Raw genomic sequence first — 27,781 nt, forward strand, 5'->3', positions numbered from 1 at the left:
TTTACAACCTTTTCTTCTGAGGAAGCCTGGAAGATGGGGTTTATATCACTTAAAGAGCTCTGCTACCCTAAAATATATATAAATATATACATATATATAATCTCAGGACCATGCAGCTGGTGATTCAGCGTGGTTCCAAGCTAATGTGAGATTCACTTTGTGAGTTACCACAGCTAAGCTGAGGGAGTGAGACTGCAGTATGTGACAGACTGAAATACTACGAAGGCCTGACGTAAGCACATAAAAGGAGCATTATGAGCATTTTTATATTAGGTTGGTGCAAAAGGAATTGTGGTTTTTAAGGTTAAAAATAATTGCAAAAACCGCAATTACTTTTGCACCGATCTAATACTAAGTTATATACCAGGTATCCTTAAACAAAAAAAAAAAAAAAACCAACAACAAAAAAAAGCATGATAAAGTAGGTATCATGATGACCCCAGTTTTACAGGAGAAGAAACTGAGGCAGAGAGAGGTTTGGTGACTTGCCCAGAATCACCCAACTAGTAAGTGTCAGAGCCAGGATTGAACCTTGGCTTACGTTGACTTCAGAGTCCACACCCTGAAATAATATGCTGTGCTCTGGATGAGGAGGATAAAGGAGAGGCAGTGGGACGATCTCTGCAGGGTGGAGGGTCGAGAAACCCTGAAACCTATTGCTGACTTCCATGGTGTAAGTACTCCCACTATGACCATTTCATACTACTGACCTGATGTCAACCGACTTGTAAATTTAACAGTTGGTTTTGTGACATGGCAAGAGCTGAACACTGAAAGCCATTGCCAACGAGAACAGCAGGTACAGCAAAAAATAAAGTTAAGCTTGAGTACACTTGACTCTAGTGAACTGGAAAGTACAAGGGATCGGGTGGTGAGAAATGGGGTTGGAACGTAGAGTGGGATCGGACGAGAAAGTCAAGTTCAGATATATTTTTTTCTTTTTCAGTAGGAAACTGGAAGCCAATGGAAGTTTTTAAGCAGTCAGGTAATATGATCAGCCTTTTAGGGTAAGAATTCTGATAAGCCGTATGCATCAGGTTATGGAGCAAGTGTTGTCTAGAATTCAACTAAAGCAAATACAGGAAATAATGAGCTTATAATCAAAGCAGCAGTGTTGTGGGGGGGGGGGGGGGCGTGTAGCAGCTGGGGGTAGAACCAGATTCAGAAAATCTTAGCGGGTAGAATTCGCTTGAATTGATCATTGATTGGCGATCACAGGAAGGAACAAAGGAGCTAAAGAAAATAGAAGTATCTCCTGCCTTTTGAAAGTTTGCTTTATGCCACTTTGCTTTCACAAAAGACCCACATCAACACCTGTTTTGCTAACCAAAAGAAATTCAAAGAGGATTTCGCTTTTACAGAAAAAAAAAAAAAAAGGCAACAAGCGAAAATAGCATTCAGCATTTGCCTTGCAGCAAGCCCTTACAGAGGCAGCACACACCTGGAGTGGCGAGAGTGGCATCCCCAGCTCCTTCCCTGGGAACCACACTCAGCGGCATCTCAGCATCAAGCCGCCAGAGCTTTGACCTGTGTCTGTGAGCATCAGTGCTGTATCTCAATTTTTTTTGTGCATCCATGGGCAAGATATGTCGTAAGGTATCAGAAAAGCCTAAGAGAGCTTCTAAGGGTGTTACCCTTCACCTAAAACTGCATGGAATTAAGTACATTCATTTGAGTAGGTTATTTTTGGGGTCTGGGAACGCTCACAGATATTTCCATAACAATTAATGGTAATTGCTTTTTCACTTTATGCCATTTCAGCTTATGATAGCTTTCATAGGAATGTTCTACTTTCAGATAGCGGGAGAAACCTGTGTCCAAGTTTCCGGCTTGAAAGCTCGAATTATGGTCAGGTCATTAATGAAGGATTTCCTGGGGCGAGTTCCTGAGGTGGGGGTGGAGAAAGGAGGGTAACACGTGTTAATTTTAGAGAGCTTTTAGGTTAGATCCTGGAGGTGTTTGGAAATATGCACCTGGAGCTTAAGAAAGACAGATCAGGGACTGGAGATAGAGATGTGGAAGTCATCAGCATATGGACAGAGGTCATAGCCATTTGTTTAATCGGCTGATGGTTAGTAAGCACTTCCTATTGGCTAGGCACGGTGCCATAGCAATGCGCTGGCTTGCTCAGGAAAGGGAATTGTACAGTTGAATAAAATAAAGAAAGGAACCTGGGGAACACCATCATTTAAAGGGGCCAGTGAACAGAAGAAGAAGAAGCAATCGATTAAAGACCCAAAAAGGGGTGGGGGAGGCATTAATTATTGGCATGGCGAGAGAAACAAGAGATTGGAGAAGTGAAGGGGGAAGAGAGTTTCCAGAAACAGCAAGTTGTTAAATGGCTGCAGGGAGGCCAAGTAGGTCATTGGGCTGGCAATAGCTGGGTGGGGGCCCTGGTGAGCCTCCGAAGGGCAGCTTCGTCAGAGATAACCGGCTGGAAGCCAGATTGTAATGGGTTGCCTCCAAAGAGGGCAGTCTGAAAAGTCACCGTCTGCATTAGGGTAGAGACAGAACTGATCTCAACAGAAGTGGAGTTCTATTTAGAAGGGAAATCCTCTCAGCTCTCCTCCCTGCCTCCTATAAACTCCCCTGTCACAGCCTGCCTCCCCCAAGACCAGCCCTTTCATCTGTTTTCCAGAACCTGTCTCCTTCCTGCTCCAGGGTCTCAGTTCACTTGTCACTTCTCGTCTCCTCTGTAACCTTTGTCTTGCTCCTTGTTTGCAGGCTCTTTCCCTACAAGCACGCTCAAGTCTCATCTTCAGAAAAAAAGGTTTTCTGAATTCTTTCCCTCAGCCTGGTGTGCTACTGCCTTCCTTATCTCTACAAACAGTGGAAGTGTTCCTCTATATTCATTATCTCCATTTCTTCACTCCCATTCATTTTGCAACTCATTACAGTCTGGCTTCCCACCAGATATTTGTGACTAAACTGTACTTACTAGGTTCACCAATAATGCCGCGATACCGGGAGGCACTGGGCCTCCCTGCTGGCATTGAACAACTTGTTCTTGAAACTCTCTTCCCACTTGACTTATCCAGTCTCTTGTTTCTCTTGCCATGGCAATAATTAATTCCTCCTCTTGTGTGTGTATTTGGGAGGCGGGTGGGAGGAGGGCTGTGGGGGTCTTTTAATGATTGGCTCTTCCTCTCCTACCTACTATCCCTTCAAGTTGATGGCATTCCCAAGGTTTCTTTTTTTTTTTTTTTAATTCAACTTCACAATTCCTGCTTTCCCTGAATTGTGGAATTGAGTATTGCTTTCTGGTGGAATTTAGTATTGCTGAAAGCCTGCAGAAATGGTGCTCAGATAGCGCTGTCTTTTCATCGAGTTGGGTGGGATGAGAGATCCAGCCCCCAACAAGGGAAGGAACGTTTTTACTTTTGTCATCTGGGTGGGACCAGGACAGAGGACTTTGATGCTTTCCCATTCTTACTTCAGGAGAGTCATGCTGACAGTGTGTGCTGGGCAGAAGTCTGAGTGTGGAACACCTGCCGCACACCACAAACACATCTGCGTGCCTTTCCCCACCCTTTTCTCCTTCTCCAGCCTGCTGATCAGTCATTAAAACTCAGTTCAACTCAGCTGATACCACCTCCAGAGAGCCTCTGTCTCCTCTCTCCTAGGCTGAGTCGCGTACCTTTGTACTTTAAGATACAGGTCTCTATTTTTGAGGTTTCTACATCTTTCCATCATCATCCGTTGTGTAGAGGATGTTCCCACTTTAAGGCCCATGAAACTTTCCACTTACCTCTTGTAGGGACCTGGCACACAGGGAGATAAGCGAGCAGGCGGTCAAGGTCTGCTGGCTCCGTGGGACGCTGCTTATCAAAAAGACAGTTCTGGACGCTGGCCCAGCAGTCAGGGTCTGCTGGCTTCGTGGGGCGCTGTGTGCGTGACAGCAGGCCTGCAGGGCCTGCCAATGATTTCTCCCAGGGAATGCTCTTTGTTTTCCTCTACCTGTATAACGTTGCTTCTTCCTGTCCTGACTGCAGAGCACTAACCCTCTGTAAGTCTCAATAAACCTGTGTCCTCCTGCACTCAACCAGCTGGTGTGCTCTTTGGGTTTGTAGTTTCTCAGGCGTAACACTTGGGACAACTTGGCCTCAGTCCGAACACCTCTTTAGTTCTTCTGGCTGGTTGAAGAATTTAAATGACATATAGCAGATTAACAGGAGAAAATCAAATTTTAATTTGTGTGCGTGGAGAATTCACAGAAAGCATGAAAATTCCAAAGAAGGGCCAAAATATGTCATTTTGGACCAAGAAGGTAGAGGTAGGCAATTCACAGGTAGATGAGAAAGAGCAAACATTTGATAAATTCTTACAGGGCCACCCAGAAACAATGGGACTCAAGGGGGAATCTAGCGAACAGATTTTTGCTTGGATCCTCCATCTGCCATACTTAATTCACATGTGCTCAGGTGAACATGCTACAGTGAGTATTTAAGGTTCCCTTCCTGAAGCAGGTTTTTCTATCTGAATCTCTTTAGGCAAGGAAGTCTGAGGTTAAAAAACAAAGAAAACAATTCTTCTTGAGTGTGTTGGGCTTTAATTGTTTTTAGCTTAAAATAATCTGTGTGCCCGGGTGGCATGTTCTGGGGAGACTCTCTCCGACCCCCACACTACATTGGTATATTTCTCGAAAATAGGCTCTTCTGCTTTAAAGGTTCAACCTTGTAGGCCCAATGCTTAGACCAATCATGACCAAATGCATACTTAATAAATGATGGTTGAATGAATTAGTTGACTTGATTTACTTAGTGATTCTCAACCTTGTTATGTATTGAAATCACCTAGAGAGCTGAAAAAAATACTCATGTCTTAGGTCACACTCTCAGAGATGATTATTTAATAGGTGTGGGATGGGACTCAGGAATTGGTGATTTTTAAAAACTTCCAGGCGATACTAATATGCTGCCAACTTTAAGAGCCATCAGATTACATGAATAAAGTAGATATGCCACTGCCTGCTATATGCCAGGTGTTTTAATAAAATTTTCACAATAACTCAATGGAACGAGATGAGATTTGTTTTTGTTAACACATGGAGGAAAACAGAGGCTCAGAATGATGTCGGAACTTTGCATAAACCATAAAGTTGGTAAGAGACAGGTCTAGGCGCTGACTGTTACGTTACCTTTCCAGCTTCGCAGGCAGCTTCTTTCCAGTGGTGGGGAAATGCATTTAATCTTTTATTCATTCTCAGAGGTGGTGCATTGGCCAACTGGCTGAATAGTGTAACATTTGGAGAAATGTCACATTAGCTCCGTTTAACCTCCAAGAATGAGGTTGGATGGGAATTAGTCCATGGCGGTGTCACAATCACCCTGTCGTTCACATTTGGAGGACAGTTATGCCTTTTTTCTTTTTCTTTTTCCTGGGCTGGTAACTCAGGCTTGCCTCCAGGCCTCTTCTCTGGAGAATGGCCATTCCAGTAGCTTCTTGGCCAACTCTTCATACCCCCCACCCCCAATCTCTGTATGAGCCTGTACATCCAATTTTCCTTTCCGACTCACCCGTAATTTCTTTAAGATTCTGATGCTAATTTTTGACATTTGTAGCACCATTCTCCTTCTGCAAGTTCTTAATGATGTAAAGAGTACTAAAAAAAAATCATGTAGAGTTTTTGAAGAACTTTATATCTCAGATTCACTAGAAGATATACTGGGATCTTACAATGAGTTAAGCATAAATTACAAGTTAGGTTAAAAGTTACTGATGGTCAAAACCAAGTCAAGTTGTTCTAAACGTTTAATTTGTAAATTTTAAAAAATTAAGCAAACGTTCCCGAAATACTATGGTTAGTCTTCATTAACTTACATTGTAAAATATTTTTACAATATTTAGATATAAATATTGTCAAGTTTGTTCTGTGGGATCAAAACTGAAGTAACACTTTTATAATATCAATTATTCATTGACGATCATTATAATAAACAGTTATATAGTGTTTAAAATGTGCCAGGCACTGTTCTAAGTGCCTTCCACATGTTAACTCATTTCATCTTCAAAACATCTCTGAGTTCGGTACTGTTATTTCCATTTTACAGACAAGGAAATTAAAACATAAGAACATTCACTAAGGCATACAACAGGAAATAGTAGAAATGAGATTCAAAGCCATTTGCATATTGATGCAGGAAGATTGATATGATGCTATCATCCTGAGTGTCACCTAGCCTTTACCACTTGGCCTGAGTAACCATAAACACGGGGATGAATTCTCAGCAGGTTGGAACGGGAAGCAAGAGAAAATCTTGACAAAAAGTTGACACAGCCACTAAATCTCTTAAGGGAGCAATAGTCAAAATGCAGAACAAGGCTATCTTTTTTTTTGGGGGGGGAGGGGAATATTGGGGAACAGTATATTTTTCCAGGACCCATCAACTCCAAGTCAAGTGGTTGTTTTCAATCTAGTTGTGGAGGGCACAGCCCACTGGCCCATGTGGGAATCAAATCGGTGACCTTGGTGTTAGGAGACTGCTCTAACCAACTGATCCAACGGGCTCACCCAGAATTAGACTATCTTGCACAAAGTAAAGACAATGATGAGGATATTGAAATAATTGGATTATGCCTTCATGATGCACCTAAAACTTCTTTTGGCTACTAGTGATGACATCCTAGTTCTGCTGATGGTCATTTTTCAGTCCTAAAGCTTCCTTAAATTGCCAAATTGTCAGTTTTTAAAAAATAATCTTTTAAATTTTACTTTAGTACTATGATTTACTCTTAGTTTTCCTTTTGCTACTGTATATATTTGTCCTTCTAGATTCTTCTTTCTTGCCTGTCAAAGAATGTTTCTTCCATGATCTGTTTCCTTGACAACATGTGTTTGTCTCTTTGCTACCCCTGCTGAGTTTAACTGTTGTTTGAGTTAACAGTTACTTCTGAGCTCATTTTTCGGGCCTGACCTCCTTGAATCTCAGACACTGTATTTGTGATCTGCGTTTCAGACCTATCTACCTATTAGGTTGGTGCAAAAGTAACTGCGATTTTTGCAATTATTTTTAACCTTTTAAACTGAAATTACTTTTGCACCAACCTAATAGATGTTCCATTGGTCTTACATGGAATAATTCTAAAATTTCCCTGATTGATCTTCTGCCTGTGTTCTCTCTTCCTCATACCCCAGGGGAAGACCCTCCAGTATCTTTGAATCCCTTCTCTCTGTCCCACCAGCCTGCCTCCCTCCACTCTGTGAGCAGTTGCCAACGCTCATCAACTCTGTCTCACGGATTTTCTGATATGTCCCTTCACCTGTTCTCCTGGGGCAGACCTCTGTTTTCTCCCCTGCAGACAATTGCCAAATTCTTATAGCTGTTGCCCTTGCTCCCAATCTCTTCTCTTACCAATCTATTGTATACACTTCAGCTATATAATTCTTCCCGAAGTATAGTCTCATACAAAAAAAGTGTCCCAAAATCTTTGTTGTTTCACCCTGGATGAAGATCTATACTTAAGAGCATTTAATCTGCCACCAGCTTTCCTGCTGCTGCTTCAGTCAGACTGGATCGTCCTCTGCATCAGAAGTTGCAACTGGTGGCCCTTAGTCCAGATTTGGCCTGCAGACGTGTTTTGTTTGGTCTGCAACTTAAAAAAAAAATTTTTTTTTAATCTGAATCAATGCTTTAAAATCAGATTATTTCCCTTAAAAATGAAAGTCTCAGAGAAAGTGCAGAGAACTGTGAAAGCTTAAGGAGAGATGGAAACTTGGGGAAATGGAGGGAATCAGACAAGACAAATTCCTACCTACTTAAGTTCTCGGTCCATCTTTTACCCACCATTGTATTCTTATAACATGTAGTAGGGTCTTGACATATCGTAGGTGACTAATTAATACTTGTTGAATTATATAACCTTTGGTAGTTTCTTGCCACAAACATTGAGGTTTTTCTGTAGAACAGGAGTTCTGCACTAATGAATCTCAGGTGATTTGCACAGTGGTCTTAAGTGCAAGTCATATAATTTACTTGCCAGTAAAGAAAATTAAATCTGCATTTAAAAGCACATGCAAACTTTATGATGTTTTAAAAATATGACCACAAATTTTCATGCAGGTAAATGTTCCATGAAAACATTTGTTTTTTCCTGTAATAGGAAGGAGTAGAGCAGGATTTGGAGAGGAGAATCAAAAAAACTTGTCAGGATGAAATGACCATCACTGCAAAAGGTGAAGAACCATTGATGTAAACCTTTGAATGCAAACCTTTGAATATGGGAAATGAGGCAGGTAGTGAATTACAATAGATGCTCTAAGTATTTAATGTGGTTGGTTCAAGTTGAAAGTTGACCACATGCTAAGTTATTTATGTGTATGGGGTATCAGTGTACTATGACTTTTCCCCAGCCTCCTCCACCCTCTTTGACATAAGCATACAAGTGACCTTTTTAGAGATAATTATTTATATCTGTTTAACATATCATAATTTCAGAACTTGGTAATCAATGGGGTCCTAATGACAAATATATGTAATGAGAAAAATGTAGTCTCAGCATTGGTAGAAACATTGGCTTACCTGTCCCTGGGCTCACATTTCTTCATGTACCTGAGCTGTAATAATAAAAATAACCACCTCGTATAAGGCTTAGTATGGGCCAGGTACTGTTCTAGGTATTTTTGCCTTTTGTTTGTTTGTTTTTCTTGAACGCTGGCTAATGGTTTTATAATTCAGTGCTTTCCAACTCTTTTCACGGCAGGGTATATGTACACAATGACAGTATTTATATGGGACACTGGGATAAAAGAACTAGGAGCTTGGGTGCCCAGGGGCTAAGGAGATTTGTATAACAGGACAACCATTCCCTCTTCAAGGCGTACCAGTGTGTTTCATGCACACTGCTGGAAAGCTGTATTTTGGTAGATTGCAGACTTGATACAGTCTTGATTTCTGCTAGTAACATTGTTTCCTTGATCTTATGATGGCATTAAATATTTCACTAATCATCACTGTTGTTTCATATTCTACAGAAGGGCACTTACTGTCCACTGTTCCCCTGCCTGAGGTTTGAGAGCCACTAGAAGATACAGTATCTAAATTTAGACACCTGTGCCAGTAAAGTTTCCAATCACTCTTTGACACTTCTAGGCCTCTTTAGTTTGACTAGTCACTGGCTTCCTGACTGCTTCCAAATCTCCAGCTTTGAAACACAGCCATTAAGTCTTCAGGGAGGTCAGTTTTATATGGGTACTCAACAGGAAGAGCTTGTATAAGAGGTGAAAAGAGGGGATTACACTCCACAGGGTCTTTCCTGAGTGGATGACTTAGGTCTCTTCTCTCTATGCTCTTTCTCCAACCAAATAAGTTTCTGTGAACATTTAATGCTGAGTTCAATGCCCTCAGGGCTCAAAGGGGAAGAGATGGTAGGCCGTATGTTCTTTGCACATTTCTGAAAAGCTCCTAGTTATGTTTGAGTTGGTCTGCTTCTAAATGTCAGGAGCAGTGTAGTTCACTGTGCTCCTTCCCTCTCAGTCCCCAAACAACCTTCCTGCTAGTCTCAAAACAACCAGACACACTTAAACATATAAGCTTAAATACACTTTAAAAATACTTACAGTAAATATAAAGCTTTCCTTTCTTTTATTTGCATTTAAATAAAGTATTCTTCTTCTACTCCTACTATGTTATTGGAACTGTGATGTACTGATCTAAGGGAAAAAAAGACTAAAACCTGGAATTTGCAAGGTTGAGGTTTCAGTCCCAGATCTGCCACTTATCCGGCTAAATGGGCATGTTTATTTAATTTCTAAGCCTTCTAGACAAGATGGGACTAATGATACCTGCTCGGTTTCCCTCTCAGAGCTGATGTGAAAATCAAAGGGGATCTAATGCATGAACATATTTTGTAAGCTCTAAAAGCAATAGGTAAATACAAGTTGTTATTGTATTAAAAGTGGTTAGGAATACTACTCTACCATGAGAAAAGATGAACTAGTGCCATTTGCAACAAAATAGATGGATCTTGAGATTATTATGCTAAGCAAAACAAGTCAGGCAGAAAAAGTCAAGAGCCATATGATTTCACTGATGTGTGGGATATAAAACTGAAAGCAACAACTGAACAAGACAAACAAAGAAACAAAAACTCATAGACACAAACAATAGTTTAGTGGTTACTGGAGGGTAAGGGCGGAGGGGGGTGGGAGATGAGGGTAAAGGGGATCAAACATATGGTGATGGAAGGAGACCTGACTCTGGGTGGTGACCACACAATGTGATATGCAGATGATGTATTACAGAATTGTACACTTGAAATCTATTTAACTTTATTAACCATTGTCACCCCAATACATGTTAATTTAAAAAAAAGAAAGAGAAAAAAGAAGTGGTCAGGGAGTCCTCAACTGCAGTAGCAGTTGCTCACAAGAACTCAGTGAGTAAGAGTTGGTGAGTGTGGCTCTGGTGATGACAAAGTTCACAGGCGCTCCCCTCATTCTTCCCTCCCTCACGCTGCAGAGTAACCTGATCCACTACCTGGGCCTGAGCCATCATCTGCTCGCACTGAATTTTATCATCCTGTGTTTCGGCAAGAAAAGCGCCTGGTCCTCTGCCCAGGTGAAGGTGACCGACACTGATTTTGACAGTGTGGAAGTCAGAGTGTTTGAAGGCCCTCCAAAGCCAGAAGAACCACTGAAACGCAGTGTGGTTTATATCCACGGAGGAGGCTGGGCCCTGGGAAGCGCAAGTATGTCCTGGTCACCTTCAGGTTGTTTGGGGTTGTGGTTGGCCCTGGGTGAGATGTGTGTGCAACTGAATTTGACTTTCCGATTGCATGAGGAGAGGGGGACCTTTTGACTTGCTTCTTCTGGACAGTCCTAGGTATCCCGATTGTCCCAGCAAAATTATTAGCAGTGTCCCCTTTTCATGCACAAAGGTGTCCTGGTTATATACTTACACCCTACATAAAGGTTTTTACCTATTTGTTGGGTTATTTGTTTGTTCATTAAGGCAAACTGTTTAGAAAATACTTCCTGTGACCTAAATCATAGACCAACTAACGTCCTGTGAAGGGCTAACAATAGCTTTCTGTACCAAAACAAGGTGCAGTTTCATTGGGGCATAAGACAAGGGGATTATCTGTAGCTCTTGTGCTACCTTGTGTTTTGAAGACAACTTTCTATGAAAGAGAACAAGTATTTCTGAATACTCATGTTAACTCATCAACATTTCATTTGCTTATGAAACCAAGGATGAAAATGTAAAAGTATGCTGCCATTAAAAGGAAACAACCTTTCAATGAAAAGGGAAAAAGTTCAAGGATATTCTCTTCAGCTTTGCATTATTTTCATGAGCAGAACAGGTTCAAACTGGCAAGCTGCCAAATGGAGCACCCCCAGCAAAAGTGCGCAAAGTGCCAAGGAGGAAGTAAAGGCCTTATCTCTGCCTGTCCTTACTGTGGACCTACTTCCTCTTCTTCATCCCGGAGCTTTGGCATCCCCTAAATTTAAAGACAATGGCAACTTTTTCTAGTTTGTTTGTTTTTGAATAACATTTTTTTTAATGAGGCGAAAGCCAAAAGTATTGCTTTTTCTAGTAATCCCATTTCATTTAACTCCACATTCATCATTTATTCTTGTATTCATGGATTCATTCACGTTTTCAACAGACGGTTATTGAATATGTGGGTTTGCTTAGAACCAAGAGGTTTCCTGGGGTACGGGACTTCCAGTATAAAAACAGTTGTGTGCAAGCTACAACCTCGAGTCACCGTAATGTGTGCTAGGTGATGGGGATATAAAAATGAATAAGATAGAGTCCCTGCCCCAGAAAAGAATGAGTCTGCACTATTGGACACTTGCCAGGTGAGACACACTGGAGGCCAGAAAGTGTAAATTCTGGGAATGGTATAGATTATAAGAGTCAACCTGGCTGTTTTGACATAATTTTGACTGATCACTCTTGCCAAAGAAAGAGCTCAGGCTGAGGGAGGTAAGTAGACTGTTGTGTAGTTATTAAACTTCTGGCTCTAAGACTGCCTTGGAAAGCCCAGGAATTAGGTAATATTTAACTTTCTGATGACACAATCCTCTCTTAATTTATTGAAAGAATAGCCGAGGGATTAATTTTTTACATATTAAAATTGCTTGTGTCACTGCAAACTTTTGGATCCTCTTTCTTAGCAAAACACCATATTCTTCAAATTGGTGACTTTCCTGAATTGCAGCAAATGAGGGTGTTAATTAAAACAGAAAATTTGTATGGCTCTAAGGAGGAAACTGCTTGTTTGCTGTGATTTTTGGAAAGGCATACATTTGAAGAGCTACAAAATCAGAATTAATTTGATGCATTTCATATAGTCCATTAGGAATAACTGTTTAGTTAGTTCAAAGGTAATCTAATGTGGATTTCCTGTTATTTTATAGTAACTGCATTTTAACAGAAACCTGATTTAAATGTTGCATTTATACGTGTAACTCTGTTAATGAGACATATGTTCACATTTGCTTTTTATTATTTTTATTATTAATAACTTATGTCCAAGTCTAAAAGCGATCCACCATTAACAGAATTTAAGAATGGACAGTATGAAATAACTTGTTTAACAGTGCTATCCCTTTGTTTCTTGTAGAAATCAAATATTATGATGAGCTGTGTACAGCAATGGCTGAAGAATTGAACGCTGTCATTGTCTCCATTGAGTAAGTAATGAACATTAGTCATAAAAAAAATGTTTAAAAATGAATCCTAGATAACCATCTAGGCTCTTTATTTTACAAGTCATAAAATAAAGTATAAAATAAAGATCCAGAAAGGGTAGGTGATTTTCCCCAGGTTACCCAAAATGATTTCTGACATAACTTAGAATGTCTTGAACTAGCGTTAGAATGCCTCAGATTATCTTTTGAGTTTGGTTTTGGAAACTTCTGGAAAAGGAAGTAACTGAAATTGAGAGCAATATACAATCAGTTATCTTTAGCACATACATTTGATTACGGCTTTTTTTTTTAAAACCAAGCAGCACTTTAAGAAAATCTCTCCTACAACCAAGAATTGGAAAAATTATTCTCCTGGAGTCAGGTTCTGTAACTCAGACCTTGTAAATATAGTAATGTGTTCAACAAATCTCAGTTGATGGAGTTATTACTGTCCCCATTAGTACTAGTATGAATATCAATGTTTTGAGTTGTTTCTACTAATTCTGTATTAGCCGTCTTTTCGAGAAGCCGTCTTTTCGAGAAAGTAAGAAGAATGTGATTGATACTTAAAAACAATTGTAGCGATAGAAAGAATACAAAAACCACGGTCCCTATTCTGTGGCAGACATTGTGCGCGAGTGCTTGTTGCATTGTCTCTCGTCTTTCACACCTTTGTTCAAATATCCTCCTTGCAGCAAGGCATTTCCTGACACCACTATTTAAAACTGCAACCCCCTTCTCCTCTGCTTTATTTTCCTCCAAAATTGTCGTCAACATTTGACAGACCATATGTTCCACTTATTGTGTATTTATTGTACTGGGTGGAAATAGACAATGCATATATTATGAAGACAGATATTTTAGGGACTTTTGTCTCTGTTTTTCATTGCTGATCATGGTGCCTGGAGACGTTGCTGGCAGATAGTGGGCATTCTATAAATTCTTGTGGCATGAATGAATAGAGAGTCTTGCTTAATTCTCATGAAAATCATCCAAGATAAATATTTTGTTATTTCCCCCATAGATGAGGAAATTGAAGCCCAACAAGTTAAGTAACCTGCATGAGGTCACATAGCTAGATAGTCACGCTGATGGAGTGGGGAATTCAGCCAGGTCACGTCACTCCCGAGGCCCCTAAAATTTTTTGACCCAGTATCAAGCCAGTATTGAAGGAAGCTGATTCTGCGGAGTGACAGGTTCATAGCTATAGCAGCCCCCCATGCCCCCAGCCTATCCAGCTCTCTCCCTCCCTCTACCTCCCTCTGCTAGCTGGTCTCCCACTCGTGACTCCTCTTCTCCCTGCCCCCAATCCAGATCTGAGACCTAAGAGAATCCTATCTTCTGCGGTCCCTTAGCAGGGCTGGTCTCCTGAGTCATTGAGGCAGCTCTGACCCTGGGAACAGCAGCTTTAGAGTCACACAGAGTGCGTTGTGACTGCTTCCTCAGCGGATCTGGCTGCCGACAGCTCTGGGCAGCTCCCATTCCTCTCAGGAAGGCCTCCCAGATCACTCAAGAGCCCTCTGAAATGCAGGAACCTTCAAGTAAATGATTATGTCACTGGGGCTGGGCAGTTAACCAGAGGAAAGCAGGGGCTGTTTAAGCAACTGAGCCCCATTATATGGAGCAAGGCTCCACGGCTCGGTGCTGGGGCACCAGGCTCAGGGCCCCTTCAGTGGTTTCCTGCGTAGCTCCAGCTCCTCAAAGGCCTGTGGAAAGGAGGGGAGTTGGGCCTACTTTACTTGGTGCCATGAGTCTTCTCCACACAGGCCTTACCCTCCAGGGCTTCAATATAAGCATCTGGCAACTTGCGAAGCTCTTTCTGCAAGCCCTTCTCCCTCTGTCAGCATCCATCTCAAGTGAAACAGGTATTCTTAGACTTATCATAAAATACACAAGGATGGATGAGATGTTTTTAAGACTTTTAAAAAGAACTAAAACATAGCACTGTTTTTATCTTAACTTTCCATTGTGCCTCATGGATACAATGTAGCCTCCAGAAGTTTATCAACTAGGAGACCTCACAGCAGCAGGCAAGTGCCCTAACTTATGACGGTGTGACCTCCGGCAAGTCATTTACCTGCATGTGCAAAAAGGGGCTAGGACTCCTTCCTGTGTGTCTAGAACTTGAGCTACTGGGAACAGAAACCATGTCTGCTTTCCTTTGTACAAGGCTTAGAAGATGCACGCTAGGTCAATATGTATCCCTTCCGTTGGGCTAATCATTTTACAGAGTTGTCAGGAGAATCATTGAGATAAAAGGGCTTCAGATACCCAAAGTACTAGACAATTCTGGAGTATTAGTACTCTCACCCATAGGTTGAAAGGTCCAACTTACAAAAGTATTTATCAGCATGTGCTAGGAACTCACAGCACTTCTCTTTGCAGAAATAATGAGCTCAGATGCTTAGGGTGCATCCGCCGGCTCACAAAGAGCCACATAACTTATGCTCTAGTTGAGGCGTAGCCAACATCAAATGACCATGATGTTTCTCTTGGAAAGTATGTTCAGAGATCTAACCTAGGAATATATTTCTTCTCACTGCTCATCTCTTTCCTCTTCATTTTACTCCATAAATACCTGTTGAATTCCTGTTATGTGCCAGTTAGTATGTTAAATTCTGGTGATATACCAATGTAGGACAGACATAATTCCTACCCACAAGGAGTTTACAGTCTAGGTGAGAAAACAGACCTTGAACAAGTCATGTTAAGTGATGTAAAACAGAAGGGTAAGTAGTAACGGAGGCACCGAATAGCTAAGATTTTACCTTGTTTGAAGGATCAGAAAAGGTGTCTTAAGGAGTTTGATATTTGAATTGCGCTCCTTAGGATGAGCAGACCATAGTTAGACAATGTGAGTTGGTCATGCAGGTCCCATGTGGTGTAACGAGAGGGTTCGGGAGGAAGGGAAGGAAGCAGAGAGCATTAAGGGGATAAAACAAGGGAGAAGACAGGTGGAGGGACACAGACTTCTGGCAACGACCAATGGAACTAAGAAACAAGGAGAGATGATCCTGAAAGTCTTCAGGAGGACGGTGGGCTCTTGGTTCTGCTGGAATACCACCTTCTCCTAGCAGAGAGGCTGTCTGGACACAGCTACCCCTCATCCTCGAGCCCCACAGGAGTGGGGAGTGGGGTCAGCTTGGCTTCGTGTGGCGTGTGGCCTCGGGAAAGGTTGTCTGAGGAAGCTGGGAGGCGAGGGGTGAGGGCAGCCCTGGTAATGGAATCACCTCACGTGAAGCAAGCACCAGGAGCTGGGACTCCTCAGAGCATGTGTCTGGTACTGGTTCAAGGCCCTGGGGTCAGACCCAGCAGCCTCAGGGTAAAAGAAACAGGCCATGCCTTCTACTCAGTAGCTGCTACAACACGGTGCTATTTTACATATTAACTGCCTAATAATTATTTGTTAAATAAATGAAAGAAATTTATCTCTCTATACCCGTGATACATAGCTGTATCCTCATTTAGATAATCTACGAAGGTCCTACTTTATATTCATAAACTTATTTTCATAAAGTCCAGTGCAGTTTAGCTATAGCCTGGTACCTTTTTACCTGTAATTTATGTAATAAGACACAGAGCTAGAACCATAAGACATAAGGGAAAAGGAAGATTTGACTTCTTTTTTAAAAGCTAAACTGCAAGATAATAGCAAAGTAGGCATGTTGAATATTATTTAAATTCTATTTAATTCTCTAAGTTTTCATAAGTTCTAGAAAGCATTTATGTTGCTTTCTTGGATGTGGGAAACTTTCAAGCTGTGTTTTGCTTTTGATTAAATTGTATTTACACACATAAACTGTCCGTTTTATGAAGATGGAGATTCATTCCCATTCCACCAAATGTCAGGTGGCACTATGCACAGGGAACTTCAAACTTTTTACAGGGCTGTAAAGCAGAATGTTGCTAATGTAGACAGAGAAGCTGTAGTACTTACCTGAGTTTGCTACTAAGAATTACAAGCAATGGGACACTTATGCCTCTGGTTTTGTTTTTATTTTCTTTTTTCCCTTCCACAAAATTAGATGAGTACAAGCTGAAAAATCACAGTGCTTTTAGGCGCACCATACAACACACATCTTGATAAATAGTTGTACAAATAAGAGACTCTGAAAAACACGGAGTGACAGTGACCTAGCTGTGACTTTCCCTCTGCTCCTTTACCTGCCTCAGTCCTGAGCAGAGACATCCTCACACATCCCTCCAACCTGGGCAGCCCTGGAAGGTGAGCAGACCAAATTCCTAAGGGTTCCCCTATATGAAAGGGAAGATCTGCTCAAAACTTTCCTTTTTTCAGTCCAGGCCAACCTTAGCAAAGCCAAAGAAAGGCCAGTATCACAAATAATTCAGTACTACAGGAAGAGAATATTGTGGCTTCTCTTGAGAAGTAGGTTGTTTTATTTTCTTCACTCTCATTAACTTAATGAATCTCCTTTTTCGACATGTTTAACGAATGTCTTATTGGTTCCAGTTTCTACTAACAAAAATCCACTGGTTTCTCTCTTGCGCTTTAGGTCTTTTAGAATTTCTGGGCGGAAGACTGGAGCTTTACAAAAAGCCTGTGCTGCAGTAACAGAACACCTATGACCGTAACTTAGGGGGAGGTTGTGAAGCCTAGTTCCACCCACGCCTGAACGCTACCGAGCTATGTTTAGCTTCTGAAATGACACGGAGAAAGGAGGCCAGAAGGACAGGGCACCAAGCCTCCTTGGACTTCGGTAGCCACCTGGGAGAGTGCTCTGGCTCTCTATTTACCCTTGAGGTTAGAGGCGGGGTTCCCATCTGAATGGGAGGAGGCAGTTTAGATAAACAGAGTCAGGGACCTCCCTGCTGTGTATGGAGATACAGTCTTTTTTTTTTTTTTTTTAATTTATTGGGGTGACAATTGTTAATAAAATTACATAGATTTCAGGTGTACAATTCTGTATTACATCATCTATAAATCCCACTGTGTGTTCACCACCCGGAGTTAGTTGAGATACAGAGTCTTAAATGGTGAACAGAGTCAGAGAATCCCATCCTTGGACGGCCCCACAATTCTAGGCTCAATCACATAGGATTTTGGTGAAGCATCCTGACATGTCAGTTCTTTTGAATGTTATTCTTACTCAGTTAGCCAAGCCCTTGCTAATGTCAGCTCTCCCTTGCTGAAGGTCTGGTATTCAAAGCTACCTCAAGGGGCCAATCTTGAGAGCAGAACAAGAAAGGAAGACGATTCCTCAACCTGTATGCACAAACCGCAGTTTAAGAACAAAAAGAGAAACAACCCTCCATTCACAATCCTTCCATTTTTGTGCAGTTTTTCTATACGTTCTTTTAATGGAAATGAAGCATCTAGCTGTTAGAGGAATAAGTAGATTCCTCCCCTGGAGATGTCTCCCACGGACAGAGAGCACTACGTGAATGTAACTATCGATTTGTTGAAGATAACCGCTACTGAAGATATGAGTTCTCTCTGACTGAGGAGAATATTAACCTTTTTGTATTCTCAGGGTGAATGTAGTATGCTCCTTTTGGGAGATGGTGGAAAGGAAAAAAAAGAAGGGGATGAGATTTTATCTCATTCCTGCTGCATCTAACAAGAGTATACTTTCATTCCAGAATATCACATGTACGTTTCACCTAACTGGCACTGCGTGGAGAGAACTCAGTGTCCTTCTCCACAGCAGAAGATTGTACACAGTGTTTCCAGGTTAGGTTATTTTGAGGGAGAATGTCCTTTACAATATCACTAGTGACATGCAGAGCTTTGACTTCCACAGACTTGGAACAACTCACATTTCCTCTCAACTCCGGGCTGCATACAGTACCTGCCTGTGACTTAAGGAGCAGTTTGTCAGTCTTTCCAAGCATTGCTCCATCGCTCTGGTCACTGTTAATAAAGCAGCTAATAAAGTAACAGATCAGAGACATGCTGCTGCTTATTGCAGGGAGTACAGAATTGGGACTTTCCGTCCACTTCTAGAGGAAGTTGAGGTGTGTGTGTTATGACCTATTGTCAGAAAGACTTTGAGGGTTGCAGGGAAGGAGAGTTTCTTTTGCCTGGGCTTTCAGAAGGTTTCATGGAAGAAGTGGCATTTGAAATGGGACTTAAAGGATAGGAACATTTGATGAGCAGTTGCTGGGGGAAGGATATAGAGGATGAGGAGAGGGACCAATATATTCGGTACGGGAACAGGGATATATGTTTAGAAAAGAATGACAATGTAGCTGGACTCAGTAATATTTTTGAAACTTGGCTGCAGATTAGAATTACTTGGGGGAATTTTTCTTTAAATAGAGACATGTGGGGCTCATGTCAAGATGAAATGAATTGGAATGTTTTGTAGAGGGGCTCAAATGTCAGTGTTGTTTTAAAGCACCCAGGATTATCCTACAGTGTGCGCAGAGTTGAGAAACTCTGGGCTATGCATAGATACAGGAAGTGGATTCGTTGGAGGTGTGCCTGAAGAGTAGGTGGGTTAGGAACAATTCTTTTTTTTATGTTTTTAATGCCATATGGCTTATTACTTTTCTCAATGCAGATAGTGTTATATGACATACATTTTATATGTAAAAGGTATAAAATAAATATTTACAATTTTGTTTGGTGGAAAGAAAAGTATGTTATTAAAGATCATCAACCTAAGAAATGTCTAAACCTGTAGAAGAATTTTTATAAGAATTTATTTGAGCCAAAACGGATGACAGTTGCCAAGAAGCAGCTCTCAAATGCCCAGAGTGACAGATTGCAGTTTCTTTTGTGCATTTGGAATTAAGGAGGGAACTTACAAAAGATTGCATGGAGCTCAGAGAAAGCAAGGGTGGGTCCGGTTGGGTTACAGGATAGTTAACAAGATTATGTGCTCTCTTGAGGCTTGTTACACCTTTGAAGAGTATTACTTCTGGCATTTCAAAGGTGTGTTAGCCTAAATGCACAAGAACAATGTACAGGGCTTGCTTAAAAACCTTTCACTAAAGATGTTACATGCCTGGGACATGACTACCCACCAAGACCTGCTCAGTTAGGAATGTATGATTTATTATTACAGCACCCCTTTCTCATTCACAACATGCACCATGTGCCCAGGCACTGTACTCGGTGGCTTGTTTTGAGAATATTGTAAAACCATTGAAATCATGAGAGACGTTCTCGGATGCCAGAAATCTGCAGTTTTGAGATCTTACCGCTTTGGTGAGGTAAGGAGAACACATATGCACAAATTTAAAAGGCTGTGAGTTTTGAAGAAGGAGAATATTTTAAAAGGGGAGGTACATGTGGGTTTCACAGTCATTGTGAATTCAGATCACAGCTTTGCCACTCATTAGTTGTGGTAGACCAGTTACACTCCCTCCCTGAGCCTCCTGTTTTCATCCTTAAACCCACAGATTTGCTTTGAGATGTGAGTGAAAACACAGCTGTAGAGCACTTGGTGAGGTGCCTCACCTAGCAGGAATAAGATAATTTTTATAGAGTGTATAGATTTATTAAATTGATTTAACCTCATTCCTGAATCTACACTAAATTTTGTTCTTCTAAAAATTTAGTGTAATTTTTGTACATTAAAATTTTGTACACTAAATTTTGTTGCCTGTCTATGCACAGTAATAGACAGGCAAAAGCTGGCATTGGAGAGTCATTATCCATGCAACGAGTTGGAGAATTGGAGACTGTGTTTGCCATGAATTCATCAAGTTCTTTTATTCAAGAGCTACAATTGTAAAGTTGAAAAAAGGCAGGATCTCTTTCAGTACTTTGCAGGAACATAGCTTTGAACAAAAGCAGTAGATAACTATATTTACGCATGCTTTCTTTGGGTATACCTCTCATAAATTTCCTCCTGATCCTCAGTTTTCTGTGTCTATGAAGATATTATGGAACTTTTGTTATACTCCTCAGGTCAATTTCAAGCTCCTTTGCAGGCTCACCTTACACTAGGTGACCTCAGAAATATCCAGTTTCACTTTATTCTCCAGTCTGTGAAAACAGTGTCCCTTCTTATTGAATAAAGCTCGAGAATGTTTCCAGCTTGAACAAATGCAAGGGGAGGGGTGGGGAAGTAGATCTTTAAGGGCACCAGGAAGACTCTTGCATCATAACCTGTTTGTTGTTAAGTAAGCATATTTACTCTGTTATCTTAGCCAGTTATAATTGACCGATAAGATTTGAGGGAGTAGCATGTTTTTTAGATTACCAATTTCTTTTTAGTCAAAGTCACTAAGACCTTTTGTGAAACAACATCTCAAAATTTAATTCATGTGTGATTAAGTAGAATGTATTAATATTTTGACCTCCTAGGCCACCAGGAAAACAGTTTATCATGATATATGGAATCTTGCCGAAACAAAATAGCCTTTATTTTTACAACGTGAGTCATAAAGTGCAGTTGTATTTTATTTAATTGAAAGAATTAAGAATTCAGTTTGGTAATACTGAAGTTAAAAAATTGAGACTTAGTCCCAGAATGGGGGGTAAATAGAATCATGTGAGATTTCTCCCCCTAGTGGACAAAATGGTGTAATCCTACTCCTTTCACCCATTGTTAAGAATGGAATACTATAGCAGCGGCTTTTAGACAGTGAAAATCAACTGGAGAAAAAACATTTTGGATGATTAATTGATCACTACAGATGGAAAAATAAGAAAGAAATTAGAAAACTTGTTTCATCTGTTCTAAGACAACCACTAAGGGAATTTTGTATTGCATTTAGTTTTTAGATGTATTATAGTAATTCCTGAATGACCAAATCTACATTTATTGCTTATCAAAGTATTTGACAAATATTTGTACATTTGATTATAATTGCACTGAATGCCAAGGTATTTAATTAACTAGCTGGATTTTTAGATAGGAGAAATAAATGGCCTTATATAGAGTACCTTAGAAAAAATTAGTTTCTGATGCTAAGTATGCTAATTATAAAATGGAAATCCAAAGCCCGGAGTTCTTAACTATTATTAGGCTTTAATTAAGTAATTAGTTTCTATCCTACCTTGTTTTCATCTGTTTTAGACTTATTTTACAAATCAAGTCACATTTCTGTGCCTCAGTTTCGTCATTTGCAAAATGAAGGTATATTAATAATCAAAAGGTTTACTGCCTGGATGATGGTTATGGACCTGGCCACTTTGATAGCTACTGGAAACACAATGATGAATAAAACAGTCCCTGACATCAGAGAACATGCTCTTTAGAGGAAATACATAAAGGAATCATTTTAAAATGAGACAATAAGAACAGTAATATAACCCTATTAGCCACGGCCAGACGAATGAGTTGCGGGAGAGCAAGACTGGTCTATTCGAATTGATTTGGTGTGTTTGAGCTGCGAGAGGTCAGGCTAGAGCAGAGGGAAAAGATCATAAGCTCCCTGAGCAAAGAGGGGTATGAAGTTTTGTAGGAGGGGGTAAACGTGGCTGTTCCCCCTTCAGGGGGGTTTTGCTGACAAAGCGTTTCAGGGCATGACCAAGCCCTCCAGCTCCACACCTTGGCCCCAGGTCGCCTTCCAATACCCAGGCCCCTCATCACAGGCCCCTAGGAGATGAAGCAAGACAAGATGAAGATAAGATGGTTTTGAAAATGAGGTTTCTGCTCCTGGCCTAAATATGGCGGAACTAACCCAGCACGCAGAAGTAGCAAGAAATGGCAGCTAGGCCAGCCCCAGAAGCAAGTGGAGTTATAGTCAAGGAAAGCTGCCTGGAGGAGGCCAAACCCTCGAGTAAGGCTTAAAGGATGACTGAGAAGCAATAAGCAAGACAGGAAGGTGGAGAGTGAGAGGGCTCTCCAAGCTGGCACTACCAAAATATGGATTTGTAAGGAGCTATTAGGAATGGGGCATTTGACAAAACCAGGGTTCTTTGGGATTCTTGAGGGAATATGAATTCTACTAAATATACAGAGTAGGGTCCCAAAGGGACTCTGATCTTGCAAAGTGGGGGCAGTAGGAGAAGCTCCAGAGCTGTCTCAAAGGGCCTGCCCTGTGCCATCTTGGCAGACTTGGCTTCCTTTTTACTGGTTGACAACTGGCATTGTAGTTCCAGCCTTCCAGGGAGTGAATGCATTCTTGGGTTTAATGTCAGGTTGGCATGACCTCTTCAGAGTATACAGTTACTGTATTTACCAAGTAAGTCATAAAGAATACCATATGGACTCATTAAACATGAGACCAATGAAGTGGTCGTTTCTGCCGAGTCCCCTTCTAACCCAGATATATTGTGAATGGAACGCTGACTTCCAGAAATAATATTCCAGATCTACTGTGGTCCTATCCAGATCTTAATAATTGACACCTGCCTTTTACTTTGAAGTTTTGATAAGTATTTGATTTGCAAGTAAATCAGTGGTTTATTTTAATTCCTTGCCTGTTTATTTCTGGCATCGTCAGTTTCTCCTTAAACTTTAAATGGCCTGTGAAGACTTGGTGAAGTCCTTCAATGAATACAAATGTTGTCTTCACAGATACCGGCTAGTTCCCAACGTTTATTTTCCTGCTCAAATTCACGATGTTGAACGTGCCACGAAGTACTTCCTGCAGCCAGAAGTCTTACAGAAGTATTCGGTTGACCCTGGCAGAGTTGGCATTTCTGGTGACAGTGCTGGTGGGAATTTGGCTGCTGCCCTGAGCCAACAGGTAACAGACTGCTCTGAGGGACTGATGGTAGGGAGGTGCATGATAATGTCCAAAAGACCGACACACTCTCCGCTACACCTGGCAAAGGCTTAGCCAGGTGTTCTGGTCACTAGGTGGCCAGGTTATTCAGATGCCTGAACCTGGAGAGCTCTCAGAGATTGTTTTGAAGTAGGAAGAGGGGTCACTGACAGAAGTGTCATCTCTGAGTCCTTGTAAAGGCCCTGAGTACAATCTAAGCGAGAAGAGGGCTAACATTTTAGAGGGCTCCCGTAGAATTGTGTGGAAAATAAGTATCCCTGCTCCTTTTTCATGCTGGACTTCCAAAACAGGGTAGTTTTGCTTAAATTCTAATTGCTAAGGCTGTTTCCTTAGAACTTTGAGCCAGATTAAAAAATTAAAAAGTGTTTCCCCATGTTTTTGTTTGTTTGTTTGCTTTTACTATCAAAGAAAATATTAAATGGTTCAGCCACTTTAAATGTAATAATACAAGTTAATCTGAGCTTTACCTGGTTAAATTCTTTGAAAACAAACTTTGGGGCAGCTGTATAAACTCAAAGATAAGTATACATTTTCTTCCTCTTATGGAGTTGATGAGAGAAAAACTCTGAGATGTCATAAATTAAATTACGGCAGGCCAGAGGGTGGAAAGAAGAGGTAAGAGGTTAATCAGTTCACCACAGAGCCTTCAGCCGACACGAACAAAAACCTGCTCACATTCCTGAACGTGTGTTAAAGCTTTGAATCAAATTCGAGGTGGCTAGCTAAAAAAATATAATAACCAACCACCAGACACCACTGCATCCTGCTTATTACGCATGAACTTTCCAGACTGCTGCCCACAGCCAATCCAGAAGGGTTGTGGGAGGCTCGGTTCTTTTTACCAATGCAGTGAAGAATGAAAGATCAGCAAACTGATGAGCGTGCAAGTGTTTGTTAGTGTTTGTTAGTGATACATTCTCAGGGAGAGAACGGGCCTAGCAGAGGAGGGAGAGAGAGGCATAGTTTTCTGGCCCCTTGTCCTGAAGACTTATAGTTTGCTGGGTGGGGTGAGGGAGTGACATGTTGATATGGCAGGAAAAGGTGGTGCATGCTCTTCCACGGGAGAGTGTGACCTCCTAAGATGGGTGGAGTTCTGAGATCCTTATCTTGCTCCTGACCACCTCTTATCATGTTGTAAAAACAGATGCGTGGCTGAAGGCAGTTAATCAAAGCTAGTTATAAGCTTTTTCTGTAGGCACTATGGACCCCTCACTGCCATCCCTCTTCCTCCTCCTCCATTTTCTAACTTCTACCTAACAGAAATAAGAAATACTTCTTCCTTACGGACTCTGCATCTATCCTAGAACTTCCCTGGCTTTTCCTCTTCCTGCCCCCTCCTTATCTATAGCCAATGTAAATCGTTTCAAAACAACTTACATCTTTCTTCCTCAAACCCATTGTATAAAAGAAGCCTGTCAGCTCCAGGCCAGCGGACATCCCTCTTCTCCATCTCGCCCTACTGTTGGTGGGTCAGCCTGCATGCCCAGGTTCTTTTCTGGCTAGTATATGTCTCCGTAAGCCTTTCTTTTCAGGAAAGCTTTTGGCTGCAAAGTTTTTTGTTTAACATGTCAAATAACTTAAGAATAGCATCTCTGTCTTTTCACCTCCAAATTTCTTTTGGTATTCTCAAGTAGCATCTGCTTCTTTTATTGGTGGTGTACCTTTGGTTCCTTCCCCTTTGCTATAATTAAACAACTTGGTTCTCCACTTGGCAATGGCAGGTTTGCTATTCACGTGTCCAAATACAGTGAGAAGCAAGTCCTGATGCCATGGGGAGAAAAATCACAGGCTTTAAAACCAGACAGAACTAAGATGGAATCCAGCCCGCCAACCCCCCTCCCTTTCAGACCTATAGGGCTTTGAACAAGTCCCTTAATCTCTCTGAGACTCAGGGAAGATAATGTCATCTGATTGATTGCAGGGCTGTTGCCAGGACTTAGTGAGATGATCTATATACAATTCTTGGCACATATTAATAGTACTGTGTACTGATCACCTCCTGTTGCTTTTACAGAGCAGTTATATCTTCCCTGGGGGAGAGGTTCTAAAGGCTGCTATGGAACAGAATTGTGTGGCTAACGTTGCCTTAAAGATTGTTTAGTTGCCTACAGCGAGCTGGTTAGTTGTCTTTTAGGTGTTACATGAAAAATATGTCATTTTAGACACTAGAATTACAAAATGAGGCAATGTATTCACATTTTACGGAGGCCTGGGGGGACTGAGAGCTGCTGAGTTAGGGGGTCCATTCCTCTCCTCATAGCGACTTCACTCTGTGTACATGTTCATTTAGTAGAACGGAAGGCACTTGCCGGCACTATTTACATTCTCACTCTCTCACCAAGCATGAAGACCAAGTGCTCATCAGAGGAGATACCCGGAGGTCCTTCTAAAACACTCTGGAGTCCCATCATCTATTAATTTAGCATTTCCCACCCGTATCCTTTGGAAGAGTCAGACTACTTTTTCTCTCTCCAGGAGACCATTGCCTTTTTGGAGCATTGCATGGAATACAAAACTAAATAAGATTCACACATTGTCCATCCATAATGCCCAACAAGGTGTGCTAAATGCCAAACGATAGGTACAAGTAAAGTGCTAGAGAGGGTTTAAAGACCTAAGAGATCATGCACCACTGAAGTGTTCAGCCACAAGTATGAGGGGCCCACATCATACCTTTCTTAGTAAATATGCAGCAGCTTGTTATGGTTGTGGTGGTGGTGGTAATGGGGAACTATTTATTTTTTAAACTGCTTTACTTAATACCATGCCTGGTAGAAATGTAATAACTGTATCCCTTTGATTGATTGAAAGTAATGCATTAAGCTACTTTTTAAGGTGTGGTTTCTATAAAAGGAGCCATGCAAAATGAAATAATGTGTTTGCTTCTTCTCCTCCAGTTTAGTCAAGATGCCAGCCTGAAAAACAAGCTCAAAGTGCAAGCTTTAATTTATCCTGTTCTTCAAGCCTTAGATTTTAACACACCCTCCTATCAGCAAAATGTCAACATCCCAATCGTGCCCCGTTACGTGATGGTAAAGTACTGGATAGACTACTTCAAAGGCAACCATGACTTTATCCAGGCAATGATAGTCAACAACCACACTTCCCTTGATGTGGAAGAGGCTGCTGCCCTCAGGGCCCGTCTAAACTGGACGTCCCTCTTGCCCACATCCATCACCAAGAACTACAAGCCTGTCATGCAGACCACCGGCAATGCCAGGATCATCCGGGAGATCCCTCAGCTGCTGGATGCCCGTTCTGCCCCACTCATCGCAGACCAGGAAGTCCTGCAGCACCTCCCCAAGACCTATATTCTGACGTGTGAGCACGACGTCCTAAGAGACGATGGGATCATGTATGCAAAGCGTTTGGAGAGTGCAGGTGTGAAGGTGACCCTCGACCATTTTGAGGATGGCTTCCACGGGTGCATGATTTTCACCAGCTGGCCCACCAACTTCTCAGTGGGACTCCGGACTAGGAATAGTTACATCAAGTGGCTGGATCAAAACCTGTAAAGGAGTAAAATTTCTGGAATGCTTGTGCCCCTCTTGACCTCCTGTACCTGCTTGGGAAAGACATGCACTTTTTAGTCGACTAATTTCCCCCTCATTACTCGTGAGTTATGGAACCTCTATTCCCTGCTGTGTGCTAATTTAATTTTTTAAATACATTTGACTAACGTAAGTGCAAAAACATCTAAATCTGGTTCTCAAAGTGGGGCCAGTCTCTCTATTCTTGTTTTAGCCAAACTACTACAAATACCCACCACTGCAGGAAGCAGGACTAGGAGCCAGAAATAGCTGTGGGTCCTGCTGTCAAGTGCTTCTTTGTAGAAGAAATTCTTCCAGCTGTGGGTAATATAGTGACCTTTAATGAGTTGAGAAAATGTGGGCTCTTCTTCAACTTGCCAGAGTTTACTTTGAGTTCTGAGGACTGTTCAGTTAAATGGGTGCACTTTAGGTTCAGAACTGGGTACCCAGTGCTCTCTGTCCTTTGTGGATGGATGGTTTTGTTTCCTATGGGAATTTCGGCAAAGGTGTTCTAGCAAGGACAAGTTTCTCAAATGACTTTCTTCCTTTAGAGTGTTAAGTTTATGAGATAGCTGTCTGTAAGTCCAGTTGGATTATGATGATACTTGAAAGTTACCTTCTACCACCCTTATTAGAAAACATAAGGTTGCATGCACTGGATATCTGTACATCGAGTTTTGGTTATACTGTCTCCTTGGGGGAGAACTTTTGGGACCAAATTTATTTAAATTTAGAATCAATTTTCCATTATAGAACAAGTAAAGACAGGCAAATGAACCAACCTATTGTTTTCATAACGCATAGTTCTGACATAAATTACCAAGAGCAGTGTGTAAATATTTGGCGTAGTCAGGAAAGAAGTTATTAGTTTAAAATTATGAAAAATACCTGTGGAGGGTCTAGTTTTATTCTTGAAAATTCAAATTTCTCACGTGGCTTTAAAATGGGGCTATTTTGGTATATA

At 41.3% G+C, this 27,781-nt stretch overlaps 1 protein-coding gene across 1 annotated transcript in view; it reads left to right on the plus strand.

Moving 5' to 3' along the window:
• The window catches only part of NCEH1 (neutral cholesterol ester hydrolase 1), a 57,430-nt gene extending 29,901 nt beyond the window's left edge, over positions 1-27,529 (plus strand). Inside the window, exons 2-5 of the mRNA XM_033130645.1 lie at positions 10,458-10,686; positions 12,571-12,640; positions 23,077-23,248; positions 26,185-27,529. Coding sequence (XP_032986536.1) covers positions 10,458-10,686; positions 12,571-12,640; positions 23,077-23,248; positions 26,185-26,802 — 1,089 coding nt within the window. The 3' untranslated portion in view covers positions 26,803-27,529. The remainder of the gene's footprint in view (positions 1-10,457; positions 10,687-12,570; positions 12,641-23,076; positions 23,249-26,184) is intronic.
• The last annotated feature ends 252 nt before the right edge of the window (positions 27,530-27,781 follow it).

This window comes from Rhinolophus ferrumequinum, chromosome 2, assembly GCF_004115265.2.
Source record: "Rhinolophus ferrumequinum isolate MPI-CBG mRhiFer1 chromosome 2, mRhiFer1_v1.p, whole genome shotgun sequence".
Taxonomy (NCBI): domain Eukaryota; kingdom Metazoa; phylum Chordata; class Mammalia; order Chiroptera; family Rhinolophidae; genus Rhinolophus; species Rhinolophus ferrumequinum.